Source organism: Mastigoproctus giganteus, chromosome 12 (assembly GCF_048544385.1).
Source record: "Mastigoproctus giganteus isolate SK-2022 chromosome 12, ASM4854438v1, whole genome shotgun sequence".
Taxonomy (NCBI): Eukaryota; Metazoa; Arthropoda; class Arachnida; order Uropygi; family Thelyphonidae; genus Mastigoproctus; species Mastigoproctus giganteus.
Window position 1 is genome coordinate 21,641,221 of NC_143586.1, and position 10,622 is coordinate 21,651,842.

Consider the following 10,622-nt stretch of genomic DNA (forward strand, 5'->3'; position numbering starts at 1 on the left):
CATTTGTCAATGTTAAACTTCATTTGCCACCTCTCAGCCCATCTGCTCAACCTTTCCAGATCCTGTTGCAGCAGCATAGTGTCAGTAGTGTCCTTGACAACCCTGCCAACCTTTGTATCGTCTGCAAACTTGGATATTAATCCCGATATACCATCATCAATATCATTTATAAATACAGAAAACAATAATGGACCCAACACTGAGCCCTGAGGGACTCCACTAATAACATCAGTCCACGATGAGCAGTGTCCATTGATTACCACTCTCTGTCTTCTCCCCCTCAACCACCCCTTTATCCATAGCAGCAATTTGCCTCCAATGTCACACTGCTCCAATTTGTGTAGCAGTCTTCCATGTGCAACAGTATCAAAAGCCTTTCTAAGATCCAAGTATATAATATCAAAGTTATTCCCTGCATCCAGTTCTTTTGTGACTGCATCATAGTATCCAATCAAGTTGGTCAGGCAAGACTTCCCCTTAACAAAACCATGCTGTGTCTGAGCTATAACTGAAGTCTTGTCTAAATGATCCTGCAGTGCGTCTTTAACCAGTGCCTCCATTAATTTTCCTGGAACAGAAGTCAAGCTCACAGGTCTATAATTACTTGTGTCAGCCTTTGATCCTCCTTTGTGAATTGGGGTCACATTTGCACATTTCCAGTCTATGGGTACCTCCCCTGAGTCCAAGGAAGCTCTCATAATTATGGCTACGGGTTTGCTTACTTCCTTTGCTGCCTCCTTTAATATAACTGGATAGATCCCATCCACCCCGGGTGCCTTTCTTGTGTTTATCTTCAACAGTTTCTCCTCCACTTTACTCCCAGTTATTTCAAGATTCTGTAACTTACTGCTAGAGTTGAATACACCTCTGGCATTCCCCTCGCTGAATAACTCCTCATGTGTGAATGTCGATGCAAAATATTCATTTAGTTTGTTAGCCACCTGAGCAGGATCATCAACACTTGACCCATCAATATCAAGTGGACCAATCTGATTCATCCCTTTCCTTCTAGAGTTTACATAAGTAAAGAACTCTTTGCTGTTTTTCTTTGCATCCCTTGCCAAGGATTTCTCGTAATCTGCCTTCGCCTGCCTAACCTCCTTTGTAACTTGGTTGCATATCAACTTGTATCTATCATAGGCTTCTGTGTCATGTGTTAATTTGTAAGTATCCCATGCATTTTTCTTCTCTGCCATATGCCTCATTAGTTCATCTGACATCCATTTTGGCCTAAACCTTGAACAATATTTCTTAGTTGGTATGTAAAGCCTAGTAGCTTCCAAGATAAGTTCTTTGAGTGCTTCCCATTTTGAATTTGCTGTTGGTAACATCATCAGTTGGTCCCACTGTATAGAATTTAAATACTGTCTCAGTCCATCGTAGTCGCCTTTACGGAAGCAATAACCCTTCCCTTTACCCCTAATGGTAGTTACCTCTTTGAGTAAATCCCACTTCAGCACACTGTGATCACTGCCACCTAGTGGTTCATTTATCTGCAGATTCTTAATGCATGAAGAATCACTGCTGATAATCAAATCAAGAGTATTACTCCCTCTAGTTGCCTCCCGAACATGCTGATGTAGAAAACAATCATCCAATAAATCCACAAAAGCCCTGCTAGTGTGTGAGTATCCAGCCCCCAAATTCCAGTCAATATCTGGGAAATTAAAATCTCCCATTATAAGACACTCTGATTTACTGGCCCACTCTATTTCCCTGTACAGTTCCTTATTATACTCATCAGAGTCATTAGGCCTATAGCACACTCCTACTCTCAATTTTGATCTCTCAATGTTTATGTCACACCAAACTGACTCCACACTGCACTGTCCAGCGATGTCGACTGGCTTCACTTCCTTGGTTTTTATGTGTTTCTTAACTAATAGCATAACACCTCCCCCCTTCCTATCCTGTCTATCCTTTCTGTAGACGTTGTACTCCCCAAATTGCAGTTCCGCATCCCTTATATCTGTGTGACACCACGTCTCTGATATCCCAACAATATCTGCCTTCGATGTTTTGAGCAATACCTCAAATTCATCAAATTTATTTACTAAACTCCTAGCATTGGTGTACACGCAAGTATACCTGCACCTGTTTCTATTCTTAGCTACCCTAACACAACCCATGTGTTTACTTGTACCACAATGGCTCCCAGCAGTCTCTGAAATACCATGCATCTTGGTTTTCAGGCTTCTGCTCATTCTAATAGAAGCAGTGCAAGAATCTCTTTCACCTCTGCCAGTGGCTACTGTCAATCTATTGGTCTTTGTCTCCCCCCAAGCTAGCAGTTTTCCGACCCACCTAACACTGCCTCGATAGCATCAGCAAATATTCTTGCACCCTTTCTATTTAAGTGTATCCCATCCCTCAGAGGATGGGATACACTGAGGTATTCTCAGAGGATTTTTGAGATCTGGCCCGACATGCCTGGATAGTAGGGAATGTAGGCGGTAGGTACATTGTCCTGAGTTTATGGCGGTCGGGTGAACTGTGAGCTCCTGTGCTTGTAATAAGCACTTGTTTAATATGTGTGTTGGGTAGCCACAATTGATCATGTCTGTCCTCACTCTAGAAATCTCGTTGCGCCTAGCTTCATCTGTGCTGGAATGGCTCCAAGCCCTGGAGAATAGAGTGCGGGCAGTGCTGTTGAGATGACTAGAAACATGGCCGGATCTGTAGTTTTTGAACTGTCCGCACCACATTGGCTTACGGTATACTGAGGTTTCTAGATGTGGGCCCACGCGTTTTACTAGGACATCCAGGAATGGGAGAGATCTACTTCTAACTCTAGAGTGAACTGGATGAACACGAACAGGGAATTGAGATATTCTAGCAACGTTGTTTCAGAGCCACGTGGGATGACGGTGAAGACGTCATCAACGTATCTGCACCATGTCGTAATAGGTACTGGGGGGTTCAGGAATATCTGTTCTTCCAATTCTTCCGTGGCGATGTTGACCACAATGGAACTAACAGGGGCGCCCATGGCAGTGCCATGTACCTGCTGGTATATGGAATCCTCAAAGGTAAAGACGCTGCCCGACAAGCACAGGTTGAGGGTGGTACAGATGTCGTCAGTGGACAGTGATGTTCTGTTTGGAAGGTTTGAGTCATTCTCAAGGCGCCTCTTTGTGCACTTTACGGCCTGTTGGACGGGGATTGATGTGAATAGCGACACTACATCAAATGACGCCATAACAGCATTGTCAGAAATTGAGAGCTCTTTAATAAAGCAAATGAACTCGCCTCTGTTAGTGACAGTATGGGTGGTATTTCCTACAAGAGGTGTGAGGAGTCATGCAATATATTTGGATAGTTCATATGTAGGTGCATTGCAGCAGGACACTATGGGCCGGAGAGGAACACCTGGCTTATGGATTTTTGGTAACCCATAAAACTGCGGTAGTTGGCAGCCTGTGGCATGAAGAAGCCGCTGAGTTGAAGCAGAAATTTCTTTGCTTTAAACCATGCATACACAAGTTTATTATCGCATGACTCCAGATGTCCTAAGACTTTGACGGGCTGATCCGTCACAGGTTCATATATGCTGGGGGTCTTGCAGGAGGAGCAGGGTTTTCTCTCGGTAAGCTGACTGGTCTAATACGACATCCCTTGCACGACGATGGTGTTGTCCTTTCTTATAGAGGAAAGAGCAGCGTGCTGACGGTGATTAAGGTTTGAGCAGGTGGGCCATGTGCTTCGGAGGATGGAGGCTGTTTTGAAACGGATTTCATTAGTAGTTTCTTCAGGGAGGTTGGTAATGCTTGTTTCTACTCCCATAGCGAGCTGTGTGATTGGTGGCTTCGACGGCAAACATTATACCAGCGGGCAAGACGTTGAGCTGCTCGATGGTTAGTTGCTTGCTGCTCAGATTTAGAATGAAGGAAGCTGTATTAGTTGAATGGGTGTTCTTTCTTGAGGAGTGGATTTCTCCGTCTAAATTAACAAATTTCTGTTGTTGTCGTGAACGATAAGTATCAGAGATATGGTTAGCTTGGCGACAGATGGTATGAACAAGGTTAGTAAATATTATAGGTAAGATCCTACCTTGTAGTTCCTGCAAGAGTCTGAATTTATTGTAGTTAGCTCTCTTGATTTCATAGTGGAGATGGGTTATCCACAATTTCAAGGTTTGTAGGCAGAAGTTGAAACATGCACGGTCCATGCGAGTGCTGTTAAATGGGGCTTTATAGTGAAATCCTTTAGGAATGATGCGGTTGGTTTTGCACCTATGCGCAAAGTGCAAATGTTGCCTGTTGCGGGCTACTAAATTGAAGGACTTGTGCAGTTGAATGCAATCACTGTAAACGTTTTGGTCATAAAGAGAATGTATGAGGATAAATAGGCCTGCTGTACTGGAATCCATAAGATTATAAATAATTAGGCGTATAATCAGTAAAATAAAAATATCTTTAATCACAAATAGATACCTGTAGTTTCGAGACTAAACGTGCCTCTTTGTCAACAGAAAATAAAAACTTTAGAGATAAAATTATTCTAACGGACACAGTTGTGCATGCAGTGAAGTGTGCGAGGGCACGAGGTAGGTCATTCAATCATTAAACTGGTGTTCATTGTTGCTGCATCGACGTGTGTAGTTTCTCCAGCACTTGTCTAGACATAAAACGGTTGCCTCTAAGATGAAGTGTAGTCTCATGCCTTTGCAGCGGTCCATGGCTCTCAAATTATACAATATATTGAGTGACTCTAACCAGAGGCAGTGGCAAAAGTGGTCGATTACTTCATAGTCCCGCCTGGGGATTGGGATTTAGGTTGTGGTGGGTGGACCAGAAGTGTTCTGCAATTGCGGATTGGTCAGTCTCAGCAAAGCAAATCGCTCTGTCGTGTTCTACAAGGCGGTCTTGAAGACGTCTCAAAGTCTCTCCTATGTAGCAGCTGTCACAGTCTTTGCAGGCTATGTGGTATATTACACTGCTGCGTAAGAGAGGGGTGACTGGGGTCTTTACATTGGAAACTAGGGAACGTAAGTTTCTACCAGGCAGCTGCACGCATTTTATGCGGTATTCTTGGAAAATTTTTGAGATCTGGCTCGACATGCCTGGATAGTAGGGAATGTAGGTGGTAGGTACATTGTCCTCAGTTGATGGCAGTCTTGGGTGGACTGTGAGCTCCTGTGCTTTTATTTTACTGGTTATACGCCTAATTATTTATAATCCTATGTATTCCAGTATAGCAGGCCCATTTATCCTCATTTTTATAATAAGTTTTTTTTTTCTTTCTTTTTTTGTTTCCTTGAGTGCAAGTTATTTCTTGTTCTGTTGTGTTTGGGGATATCATATAGGTCTGAAGCATGACATTGTTGGAGGCATCAAGTTTTGTAGTTCATATGAAGCCAATTTTGGAATGACTATAGGTGATCATGTTGTGAATACCACATTGCCACTGTTGTAGTTGCAAGTCACCCTTAGAGAGATGGTTTCATGGTAGTTGTAAGTGTATATAATTTTCTATTAAGCTATCATGATAACTGCTACTTTTCTGTGGTGGATGCATCAGAACTTAAAAATACTGTGATCAAAAAGCTGTAGTGTATCCCAATGTGCCTTTCTTTATGCTCTGGTGCTGCACTATGAAGACTTGCCAATTTGCAATCCATCTTCCAAAGAAGAATCTTCAGAATTGGATGATGAATCTGGTGAACAGGATAATTGAGATTATACCATAGAAGCCTGTTCAAGTAAAGCTCCACATCTTCCTAATCAGTAAGAATTGAATGACTTTATGAGAAACTCTAACTAAATCCAGTATAGAATGCGACATCTTGTTTAAAAGAATGAAAGCTGCTGGATCCCAGCTGAAAGACTTCCACATACAGAAAATGATGTTAGTTAAACACATTTTTAAACCATTGCAGAATCATTGTGCTGTTGTTTTGATTTGATTGGTATTGGTCATATTCCATAAGGGTAGGAGGGGGTCTTTTCAAGGGTAGCTCAAGTTTTGAAAGCTTTGATGGAATCATTGAGTCATATTTCCAACGAGAAACCTTCAACCATCTGTGCACGCTTTTCATATTAAAAAAAAAAAGACTGAAAATGTGAAGTACATATCAGAGGAAATTGAGTTAGACCAATATAAATGGGATGTCTGTTCAAGATGGTAGGGTTCCATTTGGGTTTGCAGAGGCAGAGAAAGCTGTTCCCTTTCTTGCTCTGCCTCTGGAACATCAGGATAGTAGATCAGCACTACAGAAGAGAGTGGTCTGCCAGAATTCAGTTGCAACCTGGTGCAGCTGAATTCTAACTTGTGGACCAATAAATATGCCATCTTTCACCCTTGCTTCCATCATTCTCTATCAAGCTGGGAGTGATCAAACAATTTGTTAAAGTAGCGGATCCCTAAGGTTGACACTTTCAAGTATATGCACTCCATGTTTCCAAAATTGTCTGATGCAAAGGCAAAAAGTGGCATATTTATTGGTCCACAAATTAAAATTCTCTTCCAGTTTTTGTGAAACTGGAAGAGAAAATAACTGATGCTTGAGCAAAATTGCTGGCAGTCATTTTGCCGTAAAGTGAATGGCTTTCTTGGTACACAGCTGCTAAACATTTTCTCAACATTTTTATAAACATCCTTCATCTGCCAAAGTGGGGATTATCAAAGGCTGGCATCATGATTTAAAGTTCTGAGAGATGCACCCTGGAAACAGCAAGTTAACCTTATAAAAACCATATTTATTAAGAATCAATATTCAGAGAGAACTTATTGACTTATTTTATTATCTTATTGAACTTACTGTATTTTCTTTCCAGCATTTCAGATTTAATTTCATCTGTTCCCGATCTTTTCTATACTTGATATTTTTCCAATACCACACATACCTTATCCCTCTTGCATTTTTCACTATATTCCAGTAAGAATTTATTTTTTGTATTCACCAGAAATTTCTAATAATTTTTTTTCCCTTTTCTTTAACTGCCTCTTTAATTTCTTGGGTTTACCATGGTAAATCCAAGAAATTAAAGAGGCAGTTAAGAGAATTTTCTGTCGTTATAGACCTTGCTCTCACATTCTCTTTTGCAGCCTCCTGTAAAGTTCTTTTAAAATTTTGCCTTTCTTCATTTAATGTCATGTTAGCATCAGGAATTCTATTTAGTTTTTGAGAAAGAAAGTTTCTATATTTAACAATTGTTGGAAAATCAGACACGTTCTGTTTTTGTCAGCAATAGGTGCAATATAGCTGAGGCATCTTTTGCATCATAAAACCACGACAATAAGGGAAGCAGTTACTTATCATTCTCCTCCTCTGCGTGGTATAAATACTTGTCCTCTACATATGCTTGTATACTTATGTATCATCGTTATCGTTATACATAAGTTGTATACTTATGTATCATCGTTATACATGTTGTATACTTATGTATCATCGTTATACATAAGTTGTATACTTATGTATCATCGTTACACATAACTTGTATACTTATGTATCATCATTATACATAACTTGTATACTTATGTATCATTCCAAACATGCCCTATCCATTTACTGAAGTTTTCTTTTAATGAAGATTGTAATACCTTATGTAAAAGTGTCATGAAGTTACTTGGGCCAACTTTGCATTGTTGTTAGTTTTTGCTGTTTCATTTAGAATATTTTGAAGTTGTGTAGATAGATCATTTGTAATCATAAAAAGATTTTAAAAATTTCTAAATGAGTATTTTATCCCCACAGCTGGTGCATCACATGGGTGATATTGAACAACCCTGGGTAAGTTTCATCCTTTGCTTATAAAATTAGGTAATAATATTATTTTAAATAAAGTTGAACTAAAAGGTTGAGCTGTTTTTGAATTTGTGCTGAGACAACTAAGGCCACAAGGCATTGGTGTATAGCTTTAAAAATAAGCACGGTCTCAGGATCAACTTATCACTTTTTTGTATAAGTTAAGTTTTTTTTATTGACAAACAAAATATCACAATTAAACGAGTAATTGTGTGTCGATGTGAGGTTTTGTCACACCTCAAAACCAAGACTTAATTTGGCAACATTTCAGGAACACACTGTTTCATGCCTATGTAAGGTTAGAATAATAGTATAAGTTATTATTCTGAATAATAACAGCTTCTATTAGTGGTTAATTACAATCGATATCAGTTGCATGCTAAAGTAGATAATCCATACAGTTGATATGGATTGTAATTAACTTCTAATTAACCTCTTATTGTTGTAATTATTATTATTATTTATTGCACTTCAGCTGTTAGTGTAGCTAACCTCGACCTGACATCATTACATTACATTACATGTAATTCAGCTGTTATTTATTCCAATTAACTACTAACTTCAGCTATCTTAACATTGTAGCCTATTATCTACTGTAATAACTTCTAACTTGAACTATTAGCATTAGTAGAGGCATATGATGCAAAAAAGCAAGCATCAGCCAAAAAAAAAAAAAAAAAAAAAAAATCCCATTTCATACAGTCGTTTGCTCTTAAAGTTTGTTCAGTTCATCCTTGAATTTATTTTTACCCACTTCCACAACAACAGATGGAAGTTTATTCCAGCAACCAACTACCTGCTGGCTAAAGGAAAATTTCCACACATCTATTCTAAAACTGGCTTTGCTCAATTTCAATTTATGCTCCCTCAGGTTGGTAATCTGAGCAAGAGGAAGAATCCCATCAACATTGAGCCTGCTCAACCCATTCAAGGCCTTGTACACCTCACGGGTGTCCAGTCTCCAGATGCTGCAATTTGCAGAACTTAAACCTTTCTTGGTAAGAGAATCCTTTGTTCCTCTCACAATTCTTGTTGCCCTTCTCTGTACTCATTTTAACAACTCTACATCCTTTCTAAAATGAGGTCTCCAGAACTGTACACAGTACTCAAGGCATGGCCCGACCATTGCTTTGTATAAAGGATTTTGCTAGTAGGGATAATCACCTCCTTATCTCTTCTAGCAAAATTCCTGTATATCATTGACAAGACCCCATGATGTGCTCTGGCAGCCTGTCTGCACTGCTCAAAAAATTTCATATTTTGCCCTTCACAATTACTCCCAAGTCTTTTTCATTCTCCACTACTCTGAGTGTAGTACCACACAGTTTGTACATTACTCTGCGGTTACTGCTACCCATATGCAGTACTTTGCATTTGTCAATGTTACACTTTAATTGCCACCTCTCAGCTCATCTTCCCAACTTTTCTAGATCCTTTTGCAGTAGCATACTGTCACTAAGAACCCTGCCAACCTTTGTATCATCTGCAAACTTGGACATTAAGCCTGGTATACCTTCATCAATATCATTGATAAATATACAAAAATAACGATGGGCCCAACACCGAACCCTGGGGCACTCCACTAATAACATTAGTCCATGAAGAGCAGTGTCCATTGATTACCACTCTGTCTTCTCCCACTCAACCATCGTTTTATCCATTGTAGCAACTTGCCCCTAATGCCATGCTATTCTTTTATTCTAAAGATGTTGCAAAATTGCTTAAGTGTTGGCATTGAGGTGTTTTCAATTTAATCGTGATGTTTCAATAAAAATAACTTAATCTATTGTGTGATATTTATCAGTATGATTTTATTAATTAATACTTTCTACTGAATAATGTTTCTCAGACAATTAGCTATAAAGGCTATTAAATTAAAAAGGCAGTTAGAGAATTTTCTGTTTTTGTCATTGCAACACTTTTTAACTTTTTTTTTTTTTTGGCACTAATTATTATTTTTTGATTTTCTCAATACAGTATGAAGGATACTTCCAGTTTATCTTTGAACTACATTGCTACACCTTTGCACTGTATCAAATTTCTTTTTTTATAATTTAATCATTGGGCTGTCCTCTCTTTAATTTTTCACCTTGCAATGTCCTAATATCAATAAAAATAGAATAAAGAACACCCTTTACACTACTTGTAAAGGGTGTTCTTTATACTCTTTTTCACTTGTATTTATTTGTTGTTCTTAAATTTGCAGATTAACTGATAATTATAGTATTGCACTTTTATCTAAAATATATATATATATATATACATATTCACATACACTTTCTTTGTAGAACTGTCCACACGGAAGACCAACAATGAGGCATCTACTTGATATGGAAAGATTAGGATGTAGCACAATAAACAGATGAAATTGCAAGATAGAAAAGCGGGGTTTTATTTTATACATGCTCATTATAGGATGAATCTCAGTACAATGGTTAGTCATATTTAATAAATGTATACAAATGTATACAGTTGACTTGTCATTCTTTAGACCCGATCCTTGCTGGATCTTGGAATTTGCTGCATTTCAGCTGGTCACATAATAGTCATGTAAAATATTTTATGTCTGTGAAGTGAAATCTCCACCTTGGTAATTTTGGCTCATATATTCTGCTTTGGTGAGTGGCCAACTTAAAAATTAAATCTGCCAGTTTTTGGATAGTTTGCAACATTTGCTTATGTTCTTAAAAATTGCAGAAAAAAAAAGATGGTGCTGTGTAATGGAATGTTGGATTACATTTGTACTTCTCTTTGGGAGGTTACAAAGGTAATATAAAATCAAGGTTATTTCCTAAGTTTATTAAATATTATCTATAAATGGGCATATATTTAAGATGATTATGAATAAGAAATAGAACAACTCTAGACTATGTAG

At 38.5% G+C, this 10,622-nt stretch overlaps 1 protein-coding gene across 1 annotated transcript in view; it reads left to right on the forward strand.

The window, feature by feature from the left end:
* The window catches only part of Pms2 (mismatch repair endonuclease PMS2), a 133,243-nt gene extending 123,095 nt beyond the window's left edge, over positions 1-10,148 (forward strand). The window contains exons 20-21 of the mRNA XM_090386646.1: positions 7,697-7,732; positions 10,036-10,148. Coding sequence (XP_090242772.1) covers positions 7,697-7,732; positions 10,036-10,113 — 114 coding nt within the window. The 3' untranslated portion in view covers positions 10,114-10,148. The remainder of the gene's footprint in view (positions 1-7,696; positions 7,733-10,035) is intronic.
* Positions 10,149-10,622: the final 474 nt, after the last annotated feature.